Raw genomic sequence first — 25539 nt, forward strand, 5'->3', positions numbered from 1 at the left:
TTGGGGCCATTTGTGTTTCATAATTCTGACTGTGGAGAAGGGGGAATTACAAAGGTAATGTGTAACATTAACATCTCTAGGAGTGTCTGGGCCAGCACTGCCTAGTCAAATGTGTAATAGCAGAACATATGAATAATCAGAAAAGTGGGACAAATAGAGACTATGAATTTCCTTTACGACATTTTATTTTTTAAGTTAATATAATTTATTGTCAAATTGCCTTATATACAACACCCACTGCTCATCCTAACAAGTGCCCTCCTCAATGCCCATCACCCATTTTCCCCTCTATCCCACCCCCCAATCTTTATGACATTTCAGATCCTGCCAAGTGAATAGTGGAAAAACTTATTCTCAGAGTACAAGATTCTGGACCTACATTATGGAGATAATAGATTGTGAACCTTTAATATTTTTGAAAATATCTATTTACTATGATTGCACTCTGACTCAGGAAAAGCTCTAGACCCTGAGCCATTGATTCAATGTTTTCCCAGCTAGATTGTTTTTCCTCTGGCTGTTTTGCAACAATACAAAGGTAGAAGTGATTTAAAATTTTTTTCAATATCTGTATTACTTGACATCTTACTTAGTACTACCAACCAGCCTAAGAATTTGATTATATTCTTATCTCCTTTTTGTGAAAAAATTAAGGCTTATATGGGTTAGGTAATGCATCCATATTGACACAGCAATAAGTGGCAGTTGTGAGTCTACAGATGATCACACTGTAGATAAAAGGTTATCTTATTTCTCACTGTACACCTAGTATTTTAAAACTCTTCTTGATCCTTTTTGGTTTTGATAAAAATTCTGTTCTCCTTAAGATTGACATTTCAAAAGGTGAAATTATATATAGTATAATATTACAAATGTGAAACTATACGTAGTATAATATTGAAAATACTTTCTGAAGTTATAGTCCCAAAGAGTTTAATGCCCTCTTTTTCCCACCTTTCTCTTTGAGGATAACTGATTTACATTAAGACTAAGAAGTCATGCTGCCTGGACCATATTCTATTATAACGAACATTTGATTGCCCCCTCTATTACACCCACTTATCTCTTTCCTTTCCTCTCAGTTATCCACATATTTTATTCCCTCCAAAAGATTCAACCGTCAAAGCCTACTTCATTGCTTCAGCAAATGTATTAATTTTATGATAAATCTTTTTGGATCCTTAGGTATTTCTGATGTTTGCATCTTATGCCCCTGTTTTTCCTGCCCTCCTTCGTCATGATTTCAGTTTTCCTCTTTACTTTAGGCGAAGGCATGCAATCCATAGTAGTGACTCTACTTCATCTTCCTCTTCTGAAGATGAACAACACTTTGAGAGACGGAGAAAAAGGAGCCGCAATAGAGCTATCAACAGGTAAGTCTCATACTGATGCCTTTTAAAACTCCAGGCTAAGGGCGCCTGGGTGGCTCAGTCGGTTAAGCGTCCGACTTTGGCTCAGGTCATGATCTCACGGTTAGTGGGTTCGAGCGGTTTGTGAGTTTGAGCCCCGCGTCGGGCTTTGTGCTGACAGCTAGCTCAGAGCTTGTAGCCTGTTTGAGATTCTGTGTCTCCCTCTCTCTCTGACCCTCCCCTGTTCAGGCTGTCTGTCTGTCTCTCTCAGAAATAAATTTTTTAAAAAATATTAAAAAATAAAACTCCGGGCTATTTTTTTTTTAAGTGGTGAGAAGACTGAATAATTTGGGAGCAGATACAGATTGACCAAATTTAAAAATTTGGGTGGTTCAGTCAGTTAAGCACTTGGCTCTTGATTTCGGCTCAGGTCATGATCTCAGAATTCATGAGATGGAGCCCCACATCAGGTCCACATTGACAGCATAGAGCCTGCTTGGGATTCTCTCTCTCCCTCTCTCTCTGCCCCTCCAACCCCCCAATAAATGAACACTAAAAAAATTAATGTATAAACTAGAATTCTATCTTATTTGAAATTCATAATAGATTAGAACATGTTTTCTTTCACACCCATTGTATAGCTCAAAATGGTGCTTGATAAACATGGACTTGAGGAAACTTGAAATTTTTTCCATTTCAAATACATTTTTCTGTTTATAATAATTATAATAATCTATTCTTATTGTAGAACTCTTTAGGAAAATGGGTTTACTTATTTCATGACTCTTTGTACTATAAAGTTTGTGTAAGTTCATAAGTTCATATATAAGTTTATAGCAAGGATTATACTCATTTTACAGATGTGGTCAGGGGAGTGAAAAACGCAGTGCTTTTTATTTTATTATTTTAATAAAATAATATTTTTATAGAGTAAAAACTGCTTGATGAAGCAATTAGAAACATAATAATTGAAGGGGCGTGCAAGCCAACCATTCTTTGTATCCTAAGTTCTGTTCTTTTATCACATTAGCTCTGTCCTAGTATGGTAGCCACTAATGCCATGTGGCTATTAAACATTTGAAATGTACCTAATCTGAATTGAGAAATATTGTAAAATTTTTAAAAAATATATACTCTTGGATTTCAAAGACTTAGTACAAGAAAGAATAAAATATCTCAATTTTGTAAATATTTATTTTGCATATTGAAATGATACATTTTAGATATGTTGGATTAAGTAAAATATATTATTGAAATTAGTTCTTTTTTCTTTGTTTAGTGTATCTAATAGAAAATTTTAAATTACATTTTTGACTTTTATTTCATTTCTATTGGCAGCAAGAAGTTAGATCATCAAAAGCCTGTATTATTTAGACTGATGTTTCTTTGCCTTCATTCATAGAAATGTACATCTAATCCTGTAGTTTTTATGCAATGCAGTTATATTTCTATTAAGAATTATTAGAGAGGGGTCCCTGGGTGGCTTAGTCGGTTAGTGTCTGACTTCAGCTCAGGTCATGATCTCAGGGTTCGTGGGTTCGAGCCCTGCGTCAGGCTCTGTGCTGACAGCTCAGAGCTTGGAGCCTGCTTCAGATTCTTTGTCTCCCTTCCCCACTCACGCTCTGTCCAAAATAAATAAACATTAGTAAATAAATAAAAGAATTGAGAAATACCGTTTCAAAAGCCACGGTTGAAAACATGTCCATCTTAGATTTCACAGTATAAATTCCTTGTGCAGTCTGGAGATAGCAAGACTTGTCATTTGGGGTGAGTTTGGTGTGCTTTTACTTGTGTTCAGTTGTAGCAGTATTTCTTTACGTAGGCATTCCAATGTGTCACTCCATCTATAAACAAGCAGGTACTTCTAGGTATATTTTTTATAATCTACTGCATCTGCTTTTGACAGTAGTTAGGAAGGTAGTGATTCATTCTTGTTTGAGATGGTTGATGTGGATCCAGATGCTTGGTGGCTTGTGAATATTTTGATGAGAGGTACTGTAGCAGAGTTGTTACAGGTCCAGAGATACACTGCTTTGGTCTGAGTCAGGAACTGACATTTACCAGTTGTGACTTGGTATATTTCAGTTAATCTTTTTGTACCTCAGTTTTCTTTTAAGTTTTTTCTTAAGTTTTGTTTATTTATTTATTGAGAGAGAGAGCACACGAGCATAAGCAGAGGAGGGGCAGAGAGAGAATCCTAAGCAGGCTCCATGCTGTCAGCAGCGGAGCCTGATGCAGAGCTCAAACTCATGAATTGTGAGGTCATGCCCTGAACCAAAACCAAGAGTCAGACAATCTACCCAGGTGCCCCACTAGTTTTCTTTTAAAATAGGAGAAATAATAATACCTGCTTGATAAGACTGTTTTGAAGACTTAATGAACTATTACACGTAAAACACCTAAAACAGCCTAACAGGTGGTAAATACTCAGTATATGTTAAGCACAGTCATTATTAAGTATATTGATACAGTCTGAATTGCCAGCCATGAATTACTTGATGATGCTGTGGCATCTTAAACACTGGCATTTTATTTGGCTATATATCTTTAATAATAAAATTTCAGATATAAATATTTCTAACATTAAAGTTCTCAACCTATAAAGAAAATGAAGAAGTTGAAATACATAATTTCACAATTGCTCTGATTGAAATTTAACTTGTTTTTAAAAATTAATTTTTTATAGTGTTTATTTATTTATTTTGAGAGAGCAAAAGCAAGCAAGGAAGGGCCAGAGAGCGAGAGAATCCCAAGCAGGTCCAACATTGCCAACACGGAGCCTGATTTGGGGCTCAAACTTAGATACTGTAAATTCATGACCTGAGCTGAAACCGAAAGTCAGATGCTTAACTGACTGTGCCACCCAAGTGCCTCATCCAACTTGTTTTTAAATTTTTAAGAAAAATGTCCATATTCTGACATGGTTTTGGGGGAGAAAGTGAACTGATGGGTATTTTATTTTTATTTTTATTAATTATTTTTTGGAAAGAGAGAGAACGTGAGTGGTAGAGAATCTTAAGTGGGCTCCATACCCAGAGTGGAGCCCAAAGTGGGGTTCAATCTCACAACCTTGAGATCATGACCTGAGCTGAAATTAAGAGTTGGATGCTCAGGGAACCTGGGTGGCTCAGTCGGTTAAGCCCTGGACTTTGGCTCAGGTCATGATCTCACAGTTTGTGGGTTCAAGCCCTGCGTTGGGCTCTACGCTGGCAGCTCAGAACCTGGAACCTGCTTCAGTTTCTGTGCTTCCCTCTCTTTCTCTGCCCCTCCTCCACTCAATGTCGGTCTTTCTCTGTCTCTCTCAAAAATAAATTAAAAAATAAATCGTTGGATGTTGAACCGACTGAGCCACCCAGCACCCTGATGGGTGTTTCTTTTTAATTTTTTTAAAAATAGGTGCCTCCCACTAAATTTTCGGAAAGATGAGTTAAAAGGAATTTATAAAGATAGAATGAAGATTGGAGCAAGTCTTGCAGATGTTGATCCAATGCAACTAGATTCTTCAGTAAGTACTATCTTGTGTGCTTGAACATACATACTGTTTGTTTTAGTTTCATTTTAAAGTTAAACCAATTTTCTTTAAATCCAAAACTTTACAGGCTTTTTAAGGCTACAACTAAAAAGTTGTTACTCAGTTGCCTGTGTATGGGTTGAGCATAGTACAGAAATAGCGTGACATTTTAATTTTAATTCCAAATCTGAGAATGTCCATGTTTCCCTTCCATTATCAGGTACGATTTGATAGCATTGGTGGCTTGTCTAACCATATTGCAGCTCTAAAAGAGATGGTGGTGTTTCCATTACTTTATCCAGAAGTCTTTGAAAAATTCAAAATTCAACCTCCGAGGTAATTTAATGCATTTTATTTTAGCCAAAATGTAAACTGCTACTGTTGTCCAGAAAGATAACACTTCTCCATTGAAACTTTTTAGGTGTATGGTAATTTCATTATCCTTTTCTGGGTACTTTGAATATTTTTACTTTCTTAATAGTGTGATTTTTGTTTTCTTCTATTTTAGACAGAATCTAACAGGAACAGTGACTATTTGGTTCTTTTGCTTTCCCCACTCTCCATATATACTTTTATGCTTTATGATTATGTAAATACTTTTTTTTTTTTTTTTTTACAGCTGAGCCATATATAGTACATTTTTCCTCTTTTACAACCCTACTCTTTCCCCTCACCTTTAATACTATTTGCCTGTGGGTAAGGGGTTTTTTTGTTGTTCTTTTTTAAAAATAATTTTATATGTGCTTATCAGTTCATCCACAGAGTTTGCGAGAGATAAAACTCTTCACTACAGTTAAACACATCAGATAATTTATTGATTCCTTATTTTTCTAGATAGATCTTGCTGGAGCTTTTGATTTCTTGCCTCCATCTAGAGAGGTTATTCTTAGCCTTGTAGCACAACTAAACTTTGGGACTTCTCATCCCCATCGATTAATTTCCTTTATGTATCTTTTAGTGCTGGATTCCCTACTTCCTGGATTCAACCTAAGACCCTTATTTAGTATTATTATTTAAAAAATTTTTTTAAAAATTATTAAGTAATCTACATACCCAGCATTGGGTTGAATCCACAAGAGTTGCATGCTCCACTGACTGAGCCAACCAGATGCCCCTCCGGCCTTTTTTTACAGCTGTGTTTTGATGGAGTACAATCTCGGAATCTCTTCAGAAAAAAGAGTGCACGAGAGGTTATTTTTATTTTCTTTTTCAGAATGGCCATATAACCACACTCTGCTGATGTGTCTTTTCCCTCCTGCTTTCATTGTACTTTATGATCTGGAAAAATGTCTTTGGTTTGTGGGAAGGTTTTTTTGTATCACTTCTTCAATTTTTCCACTGCATTTTTTCTTTTCCCTCAATTCATGTCATTTGATTGTTGGACTTTCTAGATTCATCTACTTTTCTTTTTCTTTCTTGTTTTCATCCCTCTTGTTCTTAGGGGCTTTCCATGTCTAGTGATCCTTGGCTCTCTGTTAAATTTTAAGAGCGAAGCAGGTTTTTTAAAGCTCACTAGTAGGGCTTGTTAATTTGTAGGCCCCACCTTAGCGTGATTGGTGGATGGTGATTTTTTTTAACTTTTTATTTGTTTTTGATAGAGACAGAGTGTGAGCAGGGGAGAGAGAGACAGAAGCAGACTCCAGGCTCTGAGCTGTCAACACAGCTGAACCCATGAGCCATGAGATCATGACCTGAGCTGAAGTTGGAAGCTTAACCAACTGAGCCATCTAGGCACCCCCATGGATGCTGATTCTTTTACCAGAAGTCTTCAAAGTCAGTATCTAGTCAGGTTTTTTCCCCCAGAGACCAATACTCTAGTCTTCTCTTGGAAGCTTATGAGTTTGGCTGCCAGCATTTTAACAGTAGGCCTGAGCAAGGGCTAGTAGTCTCCTCTTCAGTATGGAATTTTTAACTTAATTTAATCTGCAGCATCTCATCTTGTGCAATACCAGAAACTACCCAAGCAAGTTGCCTGCAGAGTAGTAAAAGAGATCAGGGTGGTTTCCCTGGTTTTATTTTTATTGTTGTTTGTTCTTTTTAGTTCATTTGTTTTGAGAAAGAGAGCATGGGGGAGGGGTAGAGAGAGGGAGACTGTGAATCCCAAGCAGGCTCCACGTTGTTATTATCAAGCCCCAAGTTGAACCATGCATGACATCATAACCTGAGCCAAAGTCAAGAGTTGGATGCTTAACGGACTGAGCCACCCAGGTGCCCCAGTTTTGATCCTTCTAGTTTTTAGATCTCACTTATTAATCTTAATAATCCAAACCGCCCCCCCTTTTTTTTAAATTAAAGTTAGTTAACATACAGTGTAATTTTGGCTTCAGGAGTAGAACCCTGTGAGTGATTCATCCCTTAGACAAGACACCCAATGTCCATCACAAAAAGTGCCCTTCTTAATGCCCATCACCCATTTAATCCATTCCTCCACCCTTTTATAAACCCTAGTCCCTGATTGCTTTTTCCTTATGCAGCTTTTCCTAAATCACCCTGTATGGAAATGTTGATTTAAGTACACTTTTTTAGACTACTAAGCTTTGTTCCTTTTCCATTAATAAGGTTATGTGCCATACATCAATCACAGTTAAACATTGGTGAATTAAATAAATTTTAACTAGAAAGATCTTAAATAATAAAATAACATTTGCTTTTTAGAAGAAGCATTTCTGGAAGCACCTAGTTAATTAAGTAAATGGGGAAAGGGCTGTCATTGCAACCTAGCCTGTCCCTTGGTTTTTCCCTCTTCAACCCTTCTTCAGCTTCCTGGTTGGTGCTTGGAAAGGGGACTCACCACTGAGGTGACCAAGCTGTCAGGAGGGGCCTGGATGGTCATTTTAGGGACCCAAGATTGTCTGAAGTCACAGGGAAAATGATGGAAAATTCATCATTGCCATTGCCACAAAGAGTGATTTATGGCTTTGTTCTTTTCTTAAGCTCTCAGTTTGGCTTCATACTGTATTTTGTGTGGGCTTTTATTCCTGAATCTCAACTAAACTCCTTAGGCCTAACCTGTTGGCCTCAAAATACAGGGCTGTTGCATTGCCGGTCTACCTACTCATTACTACAGTTATATACTTTTATTTAGAATAGACATCATGAGTACTTCTCTCCACTCCATTCATACAGTTATAAATAATTATGTTGAAAAACAACAGAACAAAAATCTAGAAGAAGTCATCCCAGCATTAAATGCAGATATTCCTGTTAGTGAATTAAACCAAATGTGCTTCCTTGTAGCCAAAGAACTTTATGCCAAAAACTGAATTGTATTTATATTAATATCAAGCATTTATTACAAGTTTTTGACATAATAATTTTGACCATATTTTTTTTCTTACTGATACCTGATACTGAAATTTAAAAAAAAAAAGTCAAGGGGCACCTGAGTGGCTCAGTTTGTTGAGCATCTGACTCTTGATTTTGGCTCAGGTCATGATCTCACAGTTTCGTGAGTTTGAGCCCCACATCAGGCCATGTGCTGGCGGCATGGAGACTGCTTAGGGTCTCTCTCTCCCTCTGTTCCTGCCCCTCCCCTGGTCCCCTCCCTCTCAAAATAAATAAATAAACTTAAAAAGTAAGTCCATAGGTCATGTTCTCTCACTTGGTGAGTTTGAGCCATGCATCGGGTTCTGCGCTGGCAGCATGGAGCCTGCTTGGGATTCTCTCTCTCTTCCTGTCTCTGTGCCCCTCCCATACTCTCTCTCTCTCTCAAATAAACTTTAAAAAGTAGGTCGAACTTCTCTTAGATTAAGTTCCATTAATATTATAAATGCTCTCAAATATTAGTTATTAATAGAATAAAATACTGCATTATTGTAAAAAAGTAATTAGTAAATTTGAAAGAAGCAACCCTCCCAATTTTTTCTATCTCTCCTTCCTTACAACAAACATTTCCCCTAATACATTTATAATTATATTAACCTCCTGTTTTCATGTGGTTGGTTCTCTGTTTTAATGGCTGAATAATATACCGTAATGTGGATGTATCATTTTTTTTAAATCAATTCTGCTGTTGCTGGCTATGTAGATTTTTTTATCATCACAAATATTAATATCATGAATATCTCATTGCTTCTTCTTGGTGCAAATCCTCAGTTCCTTCTTAAGATACAGCCTCACAAATAACATTGTTAGCTCAGTACACACATTCTTAAATTCTTTTCCTGCCTTCATTTTTGTATGTTGACATTTTCATTTGTTTATTCCATTTGTTTGGTGGTTTAACAGTTGCTTTGTTTTTTTTTTTCTCTCTGCATTTGATCATGTACAGTTCTTATTTTTTTATATTTTATCCTTTTTTACCGTTTATTTTTGAAAGAAAGCACGTGCATGCATGTGCTCACAAGAGGTAGAGGGGCAGAAAGAGAAGGAGAGAGAATCTCAAGCAGGCTCCATGCTCAGCTCGAAGCCCAGTGGGAGACTTGATCTCATGACCACAAGATCACAAACTGAGCCAATATCAAGAGTCAGATGCTGACCTGACTGAGCCACCAAGGCACCCTCTTTTATATTTTATTCTTAACTTCTAATAGATTTCATCTATCATGTGTAAATTTTTTCCACCATTTCTGCTTTTCTTGAATCTTCCTTATGTTTCTTTTTAAGAGCAAGTTATGTGGTGAGCTGAAATTGATTATTTTATGTTTCTTTGGTAGCACTTAATCCATGATACATTCTATTTCTATACCCTTTTTACATTTCTAACAAGAATTATGAGTATAGGGGTGCCTGGGTTGCTCAGTCAGTTAAGCATCCGACTTGAGCTCAGGTCATGATCTCGCAGTTCACAGGTTTGGGCTCCACATCAGGCTCTGTGCCTACAGCTCAGAGCCTGGAGCCTGCTTCAGATTCTGTGTCTCCCTCTCTCTCTCTGCCCCTCCCCTACTCACCCTCTTTCTCTCAAAAGTAAATATTAAAAATAAATTTAAAAATTTTATGGCTGTAGCCCATTTTTTTTAGAATTGTATTTTAAGAGTAATAAATAACTTTAGAAATAAATGAAAAATTATAGATTACCCCATGACAGTGATGTCACCATGAATAATTTCAAATTATTTACATTGTCCTAGTCCCTATCACCCAAACACCAATTATTTCTTAAAGCTCTTCTTTATTTTGCTTTCTCTTCTGTTCATTCCCAACATGTTTTCTTGTACACCTTTTGGTGTTGCTGGCACTGAGTCCAAAGTTTGTAGATGAAAACTGTTCTTTCCCCTGATAGTCACAAAAGTAAACAAGTCTTTTTAAGCCTGATTTCTATGCAAGGTAAAGTAATATGATGGGCATGATGAATGAATAAGAGAAAATATATTTTGGGCCACCTGAGTGGCTCAGTTAATTAAGAGCTAACTCTAGATATCACCTTGGGTCATAAATGAGCCCCATGTGGGGCTCCATGCTCAGCATGGAGCTGTTTGGAATTCTCTTTCTCTGCTCCTCCCTGCTCACACACGCACGTGGTCTCTCTGAATAAATAAATCAACTTTTAAAAAGGAAACTATGTTTCAAATAAAGGGTTTTATTTAGTTTCAATATTAATTTTGTAGTATCAGTATTTTCAGGTTTTAAGTTGTGCTTTGTGGATGGAAACAATAGTTCAGTTGTCTTTATTCACTAGTTACATTCATAAAATTGGTTTCTAATTTTGTTTAAATAGTCCACTTTTTAATGTAGTACTGAAATAATACTTTTCCTTCCATAGAGGTTGTTTGTTTTATGGCCCACCTGGAACTGGAAAAACTATGGTTGCTAGAGCACTTGCCAATGAGTGCAGTCAAGGGGATAAAAGAGTAGCATTCTTCATGAGGAAAGGTGCTGATTGTCTGAGTAAGTGGGTAGGAGAGTCTGAAAGACAGCTACGATTGCTTTTTGATCAGGTATGATATTAAAATTTCGCTATATAGATGTATAATCAATGTAGATGTAAGTACATAGTCTTGCATTTTATCCCTTTTCAGAAGAATTAGATCAAATATATATTCTTTATTAAGATAATACTGACCTATCATGGACAGTTTTATAGAAAGAAGAGAAAGGAATAAGATCTAAGTTCTTTGGAGTCGTCTTCTGTCTCATATCCAGAGAGAAGCTGGTAGTCTCATACTTAACAGTAGTGAATTATGTCTCAGTATGTGAGATGAAGATTAGTTCTTCCCTAGAGTGGCTTTCAGTTTCATATCCCAGATTGTATTGGCAGCACATTGTAATATAATACATTCTGATCTACTAAGGCATATTACTGTAGATGCTTTTAAATCTCTTTATAGAACTCATTGAGTTTCTTTAACTTAACTGAAATAGACTTAAAAAAAAAAAAAAAAAAGATGTCATCTTGCTAAATATTTTCCCAATCTTGACATGGAGAAAGGCTATGTCATTGTCTTCTGTTCTTCATCTTGTTTCAACAGTTGGTTTTAAATATGTATTTTGTGTGTCCCAATAACTTATAGCTAAATGAAATCCTAGGTATATGACCAGGGGAGTATGTATTTTGAGTAATTCCAGTTGAGAATGCAAAAAAATTAAATTGTTTACATTATATTTTAGTCTGAGTCCTTAAAATATAGTTCTTAGATTTATGTTTAGATTTATAAATTATAAATTCTTGTAAGCAAGTTGGAATGAAAACAGATTAAAATGGTTCATATTAAGTCTATATATTTGAAGTTTTTCATATTAACATGCAACCACTGGACTTATTTTCTAGGCTTATCAGATGCGCCCATCCATTATTTTTTTTGATGAAATTGATGGTCTGGCTCCTGTACGATCAAGCAGGCAAGATCAGATTCACAGGTAAAACTTGTTCAATAGCACTTCTGCCTTTCTTCCTGTATTCTCAGCTGTACTGATGTTGCATGAGGGATAGAATGTTAAAATACTTCACAAACAAGCAGTTTCCTTTTTTGGTAGAACCCAGTATATAGTACAAAATGAAAAATGAACCTGTTCTGCGTGGCAAGGTGTTCACAAGCACAGTATTAAAATTTAATTCATGATAGAAAATTAATTAAATGCCCACTGGCCAGTGAGGTGTAAGGCAAATGAAATGAGTGATGCAGGCCAATAGTAAGAGTGGAGCTACGGTTTGGAGTGTGGCTGAGCATCCAATTATAAGAGCATAGCCAGTTGTTTTTAGCCCCAACCTGTTGTTTAAGTGCAGAAGCTGACTCAGACTTGAAAAATAAATTTGCACTCTTTCTTAAATGTTATATTCAAATTTTTGTGTTAAATATCTTTTAAATGTTGCCAGCTAATTCAGATATTTTTAAGACACTGCTTTGGCCAAACAAAATATGTCTTAGTGCATGACTACTAGTTTGAGATTCAATTATTAGCACAACTTTTTAATTTTCAGATGAGAAAATTGCATCTCCTGTATGATAAGCTGACTGCCAAGGTGGGGGCACTTGTCCTCAGTGCCACTGCCTCAACTTGAATCTAAATTTTAATCCTAGTTCATCTTCAGTTTTTTAGAATCTCTTTTCAGATTGTCTCAAGTATTATCATAATTGCTTAATTAATTTTGGATACTCTAAAGCAAAAGTTTGCGTGCCTCGTATATGCCAGTGTTGTTTTTTATTGTAAATAATATAAATAGGAACAAGACATCATAATGTGAGTGATAGGTAGGTTTTTATTTTTTTAAACACCTAACAATATTTAATGTAGTCTGGTGGTCGTCTTTGACTTGATACTATATACAATTTTATTTGTTGCTCTCACTAAATTAAAATGTGAAGTACTGTGGTAAAAATAGTTGTGTCTGTAGTAACTTACAGTAATCATACAGACTATATATGACAAATTTCATCATCATTCATACTATATTTATTGTGTTGGTAGGAATAAACATATTTAACAATACTACCATTACTTTGTAACCAAAAATTGAGTACTGTGTTTTGGAATAGTTCTAAAAGGAATTAGAGAAATTTTAGCAACAAAAATTATAGGGTAATTTGGGAAGCACATGCCTTCTCAAGTACAAACCTATATTTTATTGAAGGATAGTTGACATAACAGTGTTACTAGTGTAAAGTGTAAAAACATAATGATTCAGCAGTTCTATGCATTAAGCTGTGCTCATACAGGGTAAGTGTAGTTACCATCTGTCACCATACGGCATTATTACAATGTTGACCATATTCCAATGCTATACCTTTCATCCTCATAACTTACTTTATAACTGTAAGTCTGTACCTCTTAACCTTCACCCAATCTGCCCACACCCAACTGCTTTTCCTCTGGCAATTACCAGTTTGTTCTCTATATTTGTGGTTCTGTTTCTGTGGTTTTTATTTGTTTCCTTTTTAGATTCCACGTATATCTGAAATCATTTTGTTATTTGTCTCTGTATGACTTATTTCATTTAGCATAACATCTTCTGTGTTAATCTATGTTGCCACAAATGGCAAGATCCCATTCTTTTTTAGGGCTAATATTTCATTGTTTTTATATATAGCACATCATCTTTACCCATCTGTCATCTACTGATGGACAGTTAGGTTGCTTTCATATCTTGGCTATTGTAAATAATGCTGCAGTAAACAGAAGTACATGTATCTTTTCGAATTAGTGTTTTTGTTTTGGGGGGGTAAATAAACAGTAGTGGAATTATTGGATTATATGGCATTTTTATTTTTAACTTACTGAGGAACCACTATCCTATTTTCCATAGTGGCTGTACCAATTTACATTCCCAGGAACAGTGCATGAGGGTTTTTTTTTCCTCCACATCTTTGCCAACGCTTGTTATTTCTTGTCCTTTGATATTAGCCATTCTGATAGGTATAAGATGATATCTTATTTTGGTTTTGATTTTCATTTCCCTGATGACTAGTTGAGCATCTTTTCACATGTCTGTCGGCTATCTGTATGTCTTCTTTGGAAAAATGTTCTTTCAAAGAATGTGCTCTGCCCATTTTTTAATCAGATTATTTGGGGATTTTTTTTTTTTTTTTTGGGTGTTGTCTAAGTTCTTTATATATTTTGGATATTAATGCCTTATTGGATACATCATTTGTAGATGTCGTCTCCCATCAGTAAGTTGCCTTTTTGTTTTGTTGATAGCTTCCTTTGCTTTGTAAAAGCTTTTTATTTTGGTACAGTCCCAGTAGTTTTAATTTTGCCTTTGTTTCCTTTGTCTAAGAAGATAACATCTAAAAAACTGTTGCTAAGGCCAGTGTCCAAGAGACTATTTCCCTATGTTTTCTTTAAGGAGTTTTATGATTTCTGGTCTCACATGTAGGTCTTTAAAATCCATTTTGAGTTTGTTTTTGTGAATTGTGTAAGAAAATGGTCCAGTTTCAAAGATTGCCAAAGCAATCCTGAGGAAGAGCAAAACTGGAGGTATCACAATCCCAGATTTCAAGATATGTTGCAAAGCTATCGTAATCAGAACAGAATGGCACTGGCACAAAAATAGATCATAGAATAGGATAGAGAGCCCATAAATAAACCCATACTTAGATGGTCAGTCTCTTGACAGAAGCAGGAATATGCAATGGGGATATTGTATACAAGAATATAGACAGTCTCAGAAGTAAATGGTGTTGGGAAACTGGGCAGCTACATTCAAATATCTAGATATGAGAAACTTAGTGTGCAAGTTTTTTTTTTAATTTTTTTAACATTTATTTATTATTGAGAACAGTGAGACAGAACATGAGCATGGGAGGGGCAAAGAGAAGGGGAGACACAGAATCCAAAAGCAGGCTCCAGGCTCTGAGCTGTCAGCACAGAGCCCTACGCGGGACTTGAACCCATGAGCCATGAGATCATGACCTGAGCCGAAGTCAGACGCTCAACCACCTGAGCCACCTAGGCGCCCCAGTTTTGTTTTGTTTTTAACCAAAGACTTAAAATATCTCAGCATAAACATTTTTGTTAAATTAAGCATTTTTAAAAGGTAGCACATTGAACATAATTAAACTAATTTTTATCTGTTAGTAATAATGAAAGATAATACAAGTAAGTATGTGAATACCATAGAAAGTATGATTTTTAGCTTGAGAGAGAAAGGATATAAATATAAAATAAATTAAAACCCTAAAATCTTTACTTTGAATTGGGAGTATCAGTATGAACTCATGATGAATTTTTTTTATTTTAAGTTTATTTATTTTGAGAGAGAATGAGAAGGGAGGAGAGAGAGAATCCCAGGCAGGCTCCACACTGTCAGCTTGAACTTATGAACCATGAGATCATGATCTGAGCCAAAGTCAGGCACTTAACTGACTGAGCCACCCAGGTGCCTTTCATGATGAATTTTAAAAAAAAATTTTTTTTACATTTATTTATTTTTGAGAGACCAAGAGAAACAGAGTGGGGGGGGGGAGAGGCAGAGAGAGAAGGAGAGACAGAATCTGAAACAGGCTCCAGGCTCTGAGCTAGCTGTTAGCGCAGAGCCCGACGCAGGGCTCAAACCCACAAACCATGAGATCATGACGTGTGCCGAAGTCAGATAATAACCGACTGAGCCACCCAGGTGCCCCTCGTAAGTTTTTTTTTTTTTTTATTTAAGAAAACATAGTTTCTAGCTCTGGACACTTTAAAAGGCCATTATTACAGTCCAGTAGCAGTGCACACCCTGGCGTCCAAAATGTGGTCTCTAAATACTAGCAGTCAGAGGAGAGCTGGTGGATAATAGAAATGAGTTCGGAAATAAGCGAGACTAGCCTGGAATATCTTGTAATGCCTGGAAGGAGAGAAGCAATTGAAACTACTAGGGTCATAACAGAATGACATAGTCAGTTTTGAAGGAGTTTCCATTGACCAAGATGGGATAATTAGATGCATCAAAAATAATAATGACTACAATAGAATGAAATGCATGAAATACATAAAAACTGTCAGTTTTTAATGATCTTTTAAAAAAAAATAATTGGTCATTCCAAAGGATGCTAAGATAGTGACTCATTACTCTGAAAATTGATAAAAGAATCAAGCATTTCTTTTTCCTGTCCTGTAACTATGATTCAGGCCATGATTGAGAGTGATTTAATTGATGAAGTAACATTGTTCTTTATAGGGAAATCATAGTTAGTAAATGGAGAGCAAATTAGTGAAATAGAAAATCACCATTTTGCAACCCCTTATGACATAGTGGATCTAGCCATATGGTTTTCAACTGGGAGTAGATTTTGCCCCCCATGGGACAAATGTCTGGAGACATTTTTGATTGTCATAAATTGGAGGAGATGAGTGATGAACTACTAGCATCTAGTGGGTGAAGACCACAGATGATGTTAAACATTCTACAGTGGCAAGGACAGCTCTGAACAATGAATTACCTGGCCGAAACGTCATTTGTGCCAAGATTGCGAAACCCTGATCTAAGCAATAATTGTAAGTGGCTACAAAAATACTAAAGTAAAAAGATTAATAGTAAAGTTGAAGATGAATGTAGTAAGCTGATAACACCTCACCTAAACCCAGTTCCCTGATGTTAAATGAGAAACTGGTAGTTTGTGCCTCCTGATTATACAATAGGAAGTATGTGGAATTTTCCTATGATATTTGCTATCCTAAGTAGTTTAACCTGTATCTATTAAGCTTCTAGATCTAACTTCCAGTTTATAGGAAATATGAAAGATACAGGACAAGTTAAATGACCCTATCAGGAAGCAAGTAGCCTAATCCAGAACATGGGAAGGAAATTTTACAAGGCAAATGATCCAGTTTCTTTAACAAAAAGCATGAAGGAATAAAAAGAAAGGAAGGTTCCATGGGGACTGTTAAGGAATTGAGGGACATGTGACAAAGGTGTGTGGATCTTTGCTTAAAAACATCAAATGTAAAAAAGATGTTTTGAAACAATTAGGAAAATTCAATATTAGGTGATATTAAGGAATCATTGTCATTTCCAATGGTGTCCTGATACTGTGGGAGTTTTTAAAAGTCCTTATCTTATAACTACATAAAATATTTAATATGAAATATTTATGGATTAAGCAGTCTGAAGTTTTGGGGGTTTTATTTCTTAAAAAAAAAACTATTGGATGGAGAAAAACACTATTGGGTGAAGTCATAAAAAAGGATACTGATAATTTTTTTAAATTTTTATTTATTTTTGAGAGAGAAAAAGTGTGAGTGGGGGAGGAGCAGAGAGAGAGAGAGGGAGACATAGAATCCGAAGCAGGCTCCAGACTCTGAGCTGTCAGCACAGAGCCTGATGCGGGGCTCAGACCCACCAGCTGTAAGGTCATGACCTGAGCCAAAGTTGGAAGCTTAACCAACTGAGCCACCCAGGTGCCCCAAAAGGACATTGATAATTGTTGAAAGGGGGTGGTGAAGCTGTGGTGGTTTTTTTTACTGTTCCCTCTCCATAAGTAAAACGTAATTTAAGTTCTCTTTTTTTATGCTTTATGTATACTTTATTTGGGTGTTCTTTGATAGTATTTTTTGTTTTTTGGTGTATCCTGTTCTGGGAACTCTTAAGTTCCTATGTTGAAGTTATGCTTTATGAAATGTCTTCTGGGATCTATTTGTGGCATTCTGAAAACCACTTATGTTTTTCATTGGTTTTAACCTCTATGTGCCATTTAGTGTGTTATTTTGCAAGGTTTTTAATTTGTGGGAAGTAATGGCATGCTCTGAGAAAATTTGTTCACATGTTTAATATTAAATCTTAGCAAAAGAAGGAATAATGTATTCAGCATCATATGTTTAATCTATTGTCATTTATTTTTACATTTAGTTCCATTGTTTCCACCTTGCTAGCTCTTATGGATGGATTGGACAGCAGAGGAGAAATTGTAGTCATTGGTGCCACCAACAGACTGGATTCTATTGATCCTGCTTTGCGAAGGCCTGGTCGCTTTGACAGAGAATTCCTTTTCAGCCTACCTGACAAAGATGTAGGAATTTATTATTCATAATTTCACAGACTGTGTTGCTCTTATCATAGACAAATCTTGGCACAGTGAAAATTTGAAGTTTGAGTTTTGTATGTTCTGAAGCAAAGTCAAATGTGATTAACATCCAAAGAGGTAAGGTATGTATTCTTAGGGAGGTGTTATTTTATTTAAAGAATTTGGAATTTTTTACTCTTTTTTTTTTCTAATTAAAATAATGCCTCCCTAAAGATACTTCTACATGTTTCTCAATTTGAGCATAGACTTTGGATGTTGCCATACAACTTTATTTTGCTTCAGAACATGTAGCCTATTAATGAGCAGTCAATCCTTAGCAGTTTATTAGCCTTTACTTTTTCATGTATATTACCATACAATCCTACCTTATTCTCCTAAAGCCACTTAATCTTTTGAGAACCAAGGAGGAAAGTATGAGTAGTGCTGTCAGTACTCTTAAACAATTCTCAATATGGACCAGAATGAACAGTAGTTCTGTCATTATTAATTTTTCTCATTCACATTTATGATTCCTAGAACTTAAACATTAGAAATGCAAATCTTCTTTAACATAAATTCCTTAAATGCTTATATCTTTTTCTTTTCACTTTTACTGTTTTTATTATAGTAGGTATTGATTTCTTTATGAATTTTAGATAAACTATTTTAAATTGAAATTATTCAAATCTGAATAGCACCTTATTATAAAAAAATTACAATTGTTCTTATTTATAGGCTCGAAAAGAAATTCTTAAGATTCATACGAGAGATTGGAATCCTAAGCCACTGGACATATTTCTAGAAGAACTAGCAGAAAGCTGTGTTGGTAAACATTGCTTTAGGCATTAAAAAATAAAATGCATGCATTTCAGAAATTAAACAAGTTGTAGTCTTGCAAGATTATGTTTAAAGAAATACAGGGGGGGCTGGGTGGCTCAATCAGTTGAGCGGCTGACTTCGGCTCAGGTCATGATCTCATGGTTCGTGGGTTCAAGCCCCATGTCGGGCTCTGTGCTGACAGCTAGCTCAGAGCCTGGAGCCTGTTTCAGAGTCTGTGTCTCCCTCTCTCTCTGACCCTCCCCTGCTCATGCTGTCTCTCTCTCTCTCTCTCAGAAATAAATAAAGAAATAATAATAATAAAAAAAGAAATACAGGTTATGTTTGTTTTTGATCTCTAGTTTGTAGCATGTTTGCTTTAAAAATCCTGGATATTAAACAGAGATATTTGATGAATTGGCTATTGGGGAGTTTGAGAGCAAAGTTAGACAGTAATAATAATAGTTGTCTTTTGCTGTTTACATTTTCTACTCATTCTGCTAAGCATTCTACATATGTTATTTCGAGAAATTCTCACATCAGTCCTGTAGGTAGCATTATCCCCAATTTACAGATGTAGAGATGGCTGAAAGCATAAATGATTCTCCAAAGATCATACGTGCAATAAGTGAAAACCTGGAATTTGAACCTCGTCTGTCTCATTTTAAAACTTGTTTTGGGGGCTCAGTCGGTTAAGCTTCCGACTTCAGCTCAGATCATGATCTCACGGTTTGTGGGTTCGAGCCCCGCGTTGGGCTCTGTGCCAACATCTAGAGCCTGGAGCCTGTTTCAGATTCTGTGTCTCCCTCTCTTTCTGACCCTCCCCTGCTCATGCTGTCTCCCTCCCTCCCTCCCTCTCCCTCTCTCTTTCTCTCTCAGAAATAAATAAAAAAGCATTAAAATTTAAATAAATAAATAAATAAAACTCTTGTTTTTGACTGCTATAGTATACTTAGTGTTTGTACATTTCACTTGCAAAAGTTGATTGATTTGTTGATGGTTATTGGGTAGATGAGAGATTTTAGCCTTATTACTTCTGCACATTTTACTATATTGCTATGTTGAGTTTTAATTTTCTTTTAAACATAGTCATGCTTATAGGGTGATGATTTACTTCTTAAAATTTTTTTGGTTGCCTTGGATAGGATACTGTGGTGCAGATATTAAGTCAATATGCTCTGAAGCTGCTTTATGTGCTTTACGTCGACGCTACCCACAAATTTATACCACTAGTGAGAAACTACAGTTGGATCTCTCTTCAATTAACATCTCAGCTAAGGATTTTGAGGTAGCTATGCAAAAGATGATACCAGCTGCCCAAAGAGCTGTGACATCACCTGGGCAGGCATTGTCCACTGTTGTGAAACCACTCCTGCAGAGTACAGTTCACAAGATCTTAGAAGCTCTTCAGAGAGTATTTCCACATGCAGAAATAAGAACAAATAAAGCATTAGACTCAGGTATGAAACTTGATCGGCCATTTAAAGTTAGTTTTCATAATCAGTAAAACTAAATGTTTTATACATCTCAGAAATTTTTTTTTTAAAGAAAAGAGCCTCTTGAAAGGGATTTAGTCCTGCTTTGCCTGGATGTTTGAAGGAAATTTACTTCACAGATTGCCCTAAGTTAGATGTTTAAATTTAAAGTGCATTTTATATTTACTTGTTACTCTTGTCTACACACGTTTTTGATTCTTAAAAATTCTTATTGTACATTTCATGGACATTGATTTGCCAACTAATGCATTACATGAACATTTGCTTTTTGCAATCCAGAAGTTACTAATGTACAATATTTTTTGTTTTGTAGATATTTCTTGTCCTCTGCTAGAAAGTGACTTGGCCTACAGTGATGATGATGTCCCATCTGTATATGAAAATGGGCTTTCTCAAAAATCCTTTAATAAGGCAAAAGAAAATTTTAATTTTCTTCGTTTGAATAGGTATATTTTTCCTTACAAATGAGTGTATATAATTTTTTGTGTGTAAATCCCTAAAAACTAAAATATGGTGGCTGAAAAGATAATGCTAACTAATCTTAAGTTAAAATATCAAATTATTTTTGGTATTACAGTTGTCACTATATTAGAAGTTACACTGTATAAAGTAGTCCTAAAAATCTGTGGAGGTTGATATTTTCCAAAGATCACTTGAACCATACTGTTACAGATTGACCAACCATATAGTCAAAATTTTTGCCTTAAGAAAGTTGAAAATTGGTATTTTAGGAGGAAAATTTTAACTTTTGCTTTTTCTAAAATACAGCTAATTTCTTTCAGAAATGCATGTTATCAACCTATGTCTTTTCGACCAAGAATATTGATAGTGGGAGAACCAGGATTTGGGCAAGGTTCTCATTTGGCACCAGCTGTCATCCACGCTTTGGAAAAATTTGCAGTGTATACCTTAGACATTCCTGTTCTTTTTGGAGTCAGTGCTACATCTCCTGAAGAAACATGTGCCCAGGTAATTAATTCATTGTTGCCCAGAAAAGTAAGCTGTAAGAGAAGCAGTCTTCTAGAAGCACCGTCTAGAATTACTTTTCCTTTTTGAACTGTTTTTTTGTCTTTCTGATTTCTACCTCCAGGTTTATGAAATAGAACTAAATGTAATTGCTTAGTCATTAAAGAGTGTGGGTTTAAAACACATTTTCCACCATTAAATCTGTGTGACCTTAGGGAAGTTATTAGATCTCTGCCTTGGTTTCCCTGTTTGCAAAATGGAGATAATAATAGTACTTACCTTGTATGGCTGCTGTGAGGATTAAAGGGGTAGAATATTTAAAACAGTGACTGCTGCATGGTAAGCACTCAGATGTTCTGCTGCATCTGTTTTTGCTATCTTTGTATTAAAATTTTTTCAAATGTAAAATTTTTGTGTTTTTGCATTCAACAGATATCTTCTAGATGTATTAAGCTGTTTTCTTTCTAATTGCTTGAAGCACCTATGTTTTCCTAAAAACAAGACTTTTAATACTCTGGTTTCTCTTCATATCACATAAATCTTTCCCCTTTTACTAAAAACAAGACTTTTACAAAACATTTAAAAGTAAGAATTGAGAATGGGGAAAGCATTTTAAAAACTTGAAGGTTTTATATGATAATTCTGGGAAGTTAAACACTGTTCCAGACTAATAATAAGTGAACATTCCTAACATACTAACTCTTAACTGAATATAATTTTTTTCTTCTCTACTAGATGATTCGTGAAGCTAAGAGAACAGCACCAAGTATAGTATATGTTCCTCATATCCACTTGTGGTGGGAAATAGTTGGACCAACACTGAAAGCCACATTTACTACATTGTTACAGAACATTCCCTCATTTGCTCCAGTTTTACTACTTGCAACTTCTGACAAACCCCATTCTTCTCTGCCAGAAGAGGTAATTTATGGTGGGGAAAAGTCACTGTACATAGTATATATGCACTTGTTGGGAAGGATGGTGTGTATATTTATATATGTGTATAGTAAGGCTACATTATAATTTTTTTCTCTTAAAAAAATGGGTTATATGATGCATACTATTTTGCAACTTGCTTCATATATATACTTTTTCAATACACAGTCTCATTCCTTTTAAAAGCAGCATGGCTTTTTCCATTGTCTTGATGTACCCAAATTTATCAAGATTCTTGCTCATAAGTATTTTGGTTGTTTTTAGTTTTTTTTCTATTGAACTGTTAGAATGAGCATCCTTGGATTTTTTTTAATGTTTATTTTGAGAGAGAGAGAGAGTATAAGCAGGGAACAGAGACGGAGAAAGAGAATCCCAAGCAAGATGCAAGTCTTGATCTCATGAACCATGAGATCATGACCTGAGCCGAAATCAAGAGTCAGATACTTAACCAACTAAGCCACCCAGATGCCCCTGGGCTTATCTTGTATGAACATCACTATGTGGATTTTTGTAGCTAGGATTTTCTAGCATTCCATTCCTAAAAGTGGAATAACTGTAGCTTAGTTGAAAAATATGCAGATTTAGAATTTTTGATAGTACCAAATTACTGCGTTTCAAGTTAGTGCCTGTTTAGACAACTTCCATTGACAAAAGTTCATGCTTTTTCTGCCTGAAATACTCTTATAGATATTTGCCTGTCATGATCCTTTATTTTTCTCAGTCTCTGCCCAGGTATCATCTCAGAGATGCCTTCCCTGATCAGTTTCTCAATTATAGTGATTAGCTCCTCAGCCCATCACTCTCTTTTCCCCTACTCTATTTTGTTTTTATCACTGCCTGCCATTAAATATTTATGTTTGCCTCGCTATCTACTAGCAAAATGTAAAGTACGTGAAGACGTTTTTTTCCACCTCTCAATTTTCATAGTACATAATAAGTATAAAGTAGGCCTCTGTGTGTTTGTTTTGTTTTTTATGACTGAATTTCATGTGTTTTCCATACTTTTGACAAAATTGGTTTCCATATTTTAGAACATGAGTAGGAAGATAAATTCAAATATTTTACTAAAAAAATATTTATTGAGTGCTTATTCTGAGTCAGGCATAGTTCTGGGAAATGGAGTATAGCATTGAAAAATATAGACAAAAATTTCTGTCTTCCTAGGGCTCACATTTTAGTTGAGGAGGTAAAGATAAATAGAGAAAATATATAATATTAACCTATTGTTATGGAGAAAAATTTAGCTAAGCAATGCCAAAAGAGTGTGATAGGGTGACAGTGTTAAATAGATAGTCTTAAGTAAGACCTAAGAAGATGGCTTTTGAGCAAAGACCTGAAAAAGGGAAGATAGTAACCCATTTGGGGTGTCTGAGGGACAAAGGTTCTTAGCACAAGAAAAATAAGTGCAAAGACCCTGAAGCAAAAGTGTGTCTGATGTTTTAGAAAAATAGCAAGAAGACCAGGGAGCTAGAGCCAAGTGAGTGGAGAGAAGAGTGGAAGGAAATGAGATGGAGTCATCCAAGGACAAGAATGATGCCTCTGATGGCTCTGTTTTCATAGTTAATTGTGAGGTATTCGACTGGAATTTGAGCAAGCTGGGAGATAGGTATTAAGTGTATGTTACAGACTCTTAATGGCTTCTAGTTTAGTTAATCTAGTTCTGGACTCTTCCTTTATACGTGCTCCTTTATGTGGATATTCCACCTTTGTTGAAACACTTTCTTCACTATTCAGTTCGTTAGCTCTGATTCCTAAAAAATCAACTTAGTTTGAGAGGCTTCCATTTCTTTATCTCTGTTTTCTGGGCTATCTAGAACCTGTCAAATCTGTTTTCATCATGACAACTCTTTGTATATTCATATGCTCTACTGTGTTTATTTGTATCTCCCCACTCTGACTCAAACTTCCTCACACTAAACATTTCTTCTGTGATACAGTATATTCCTTAGGATTATTAATACGGTAGAAGTCTATTTCTCACTAGCTTAACTATACTACACAGGTGGGTACATTCAGGTCTAGCCTCCTCCCATGTAGTCTTCCAGACATTCAGACTGAGAGAACTTTGTTTCATCACGTGACTTTGCAGTCTGCTTTCACTCCACCCCACTGAAAGGAGTGGCCCATTCATGTGCCTAATGTGAAAGATGTATACCATTTTCTCTCCCATTCTATTGGCTGAACCTCACAGGGCTGTGTCTAACAGCAAGGGAGACTAGGAGGTATGACAAAGCCATGTGTCCAAGAAGAAGAGGACATGGGCCTGATAATAGCAAGTTCTGCCACACATCACATATTTTTAGTTTATTTAGAATTCTAGTCACTCTCCTGAATGTCTATATATTCCCTTTGAAGAGCTGTACCCAGAATGAATTAAGTACTCTAGCAGCGTTCTGGTTAACAAAGTAAAGAAGAATTACTGTGTAGTAGTCACATTATGCTATTGGCTTATTGTACTCACTGTCAGTTAAAATATTGTTAATCATTTCGAAATTTGAAAGAAAGATAATTTTATACTCTTGATAACAAGAGTTAAAGGCTGAGCATTCTTTATATGGATGTAGGGAGGTTGAAAAACTGCATTCAGTTTAATCTGAGATAACTATCAAAAATGTGGGAATTCTGCATGTAAAGATCTTTTTTTAAAGAATAGCTTCTCTATTTTCTTTGGGTAATATTTCTTAAGCATATAATTGTAAACTGAGTAAAGTATCCCAGTATCACACTGCATGGTAGGGTGGAGTGGGCACAGAAGCAGGACTTACTTATTTTAGAAAATGAATAATGTAGTTTATATGGCTATAAATAAGCAAGTCCACTTTGAGCCATATATATAGTTTTCAGTGGTTCATTGATACTGTCTGTTATAGCATTGGGCTATATAATAAATGAGAACACTGTGTGTAGCATTTTTAGCTACGTTGGAGTTTGTCCATCTGAGAATTGTAGTCAGTACCTGGTATCCATGAACACTAGTGAATCCTTAACAATTGAGCAGCATGGGAAAAATGAGAAAGAATGTCATGAATTGATTAGCAACTTTCATGAATTCATGAAAGAGCAGTGGGGATTGATGAGGGCTACCACAGTTCAAAGCACGTGCATGAGAGGACTGCTTTCAAAGATGGGAATGGTTTCTAGCTCTGAGTCAGTGGTAGAAAGGAATTGAAAGAGCCCTTCTACAACTTTGAGTTAATTGGTTTTCTTCACTTCTGGCCATGTCAAGCAGCAGTCAGCAAAGTTGTTCGTCCTCAGCTAGAGCAGTGAGGTTGGGCCCAGAGACTACTGTGTCAGAGCAGTGACTATCTATGGCTGTCAAGATTAGGAGGAATAGGAAGATCCTGTGCTCAGAAAGCAAATTACAGGTAAATTCTAGGGGATAATGGGCATGGAGGAGGGTGCTTGTTGGGATGAGTGCTGGATGTTATATGGAAACCAACTCGATAATAAACTATGAAAGGGAAAAAAAAAAACAGTAAATTCTATTTCCAGTATAGGCTAGCTTCTTCATATAATCACTGGACGTAGAAGCTAGAATAAACAGAAAAAGCAGCTGTGGACAGTCAAGAATTCAAAGGCAAAGAGGAGCTTATAAATAAGCATTTGAGAAG

General features: G+C 35.8%; 1 protein-coding gene, 1 long non-coding RNA gene and 1 pseudogene across 2 annotated transcripts in view; 2 read left to right on the forward strand and 1 right to left on the reverse strand.

Moving 5' to 3' along the window:
- ATAD2 (ATPase family AAA domain containing 2) overlaps positions 1-25539 on the forward strand; it is a 64974-nt gene that overhangs the window by 24407 nt on the left and 15028 nt on the right. The window contains exons 9-19 of the mRNA XM_039231978.1: positions 1266-1373; positions 4746-4854; positions 5081-5196; positions 10562-10736; positions 11567-11655; positions 17561-17720; positions 18450-18540; positions 19676-19990; positions 20340-20472; positions 20809-20995; positions 21728-21913. Coding sequence (XP_039087909.1) covers positions 1266-1373; positions 4746-4854; positions 5081-5196; positions 10562-10736; positions 11567-11655; positions 17561-17720; positions 18450-18540; positions 19676-19990; positions 20340-20472; positions 20809-20995; positions 21728-21913 — 1669 coding nt within the window. The remainder of the gene's footprint in view (positions 1-1265; positions 1374-4745; positions 4855-5080; positions 5197-10561; positions 10737-11566; positions 11656-17560; positions 17721-18449; positions 18541-19675; positions 19991-20339; positions 20473-20808; positions 20996-21727; positions 21914-25539) is intronic.
- LOC120231752 lies at positions 7730-8123 on the forward strand (annotated as a pseudogene).
- The window catches only part of LOC120231753, a 39812-nt gene continuing 31905 nt past the window's right edge, over positions 17633-25539 (reverse strand). Inside the window, exon 5 of the long non-coding RNA XR_005528404.1 lies at positions 17633-17709. This is a non-coding gene — a long non-coding RNA (uncharacterized LOC120231753). The remainder of the gene's footprint in view (positions 17710-25539) is intronic.

This window comes from Hyaena hyaena, unplaced genomic scaffold, assembly GCF_003009895.1.
Source record: "Hyaena hyaena isolate Hyena2069 unplaced genomic scaffold, ASM300989v1 scaffold_62, whole genome shotgun sequence".
Taxonomy (NCBI): Eukaryota; Metazoa; Chordata; class Mammalia; order Carnivora; family Hyaenidae; genus Hyaena; species Hyaena hyaena.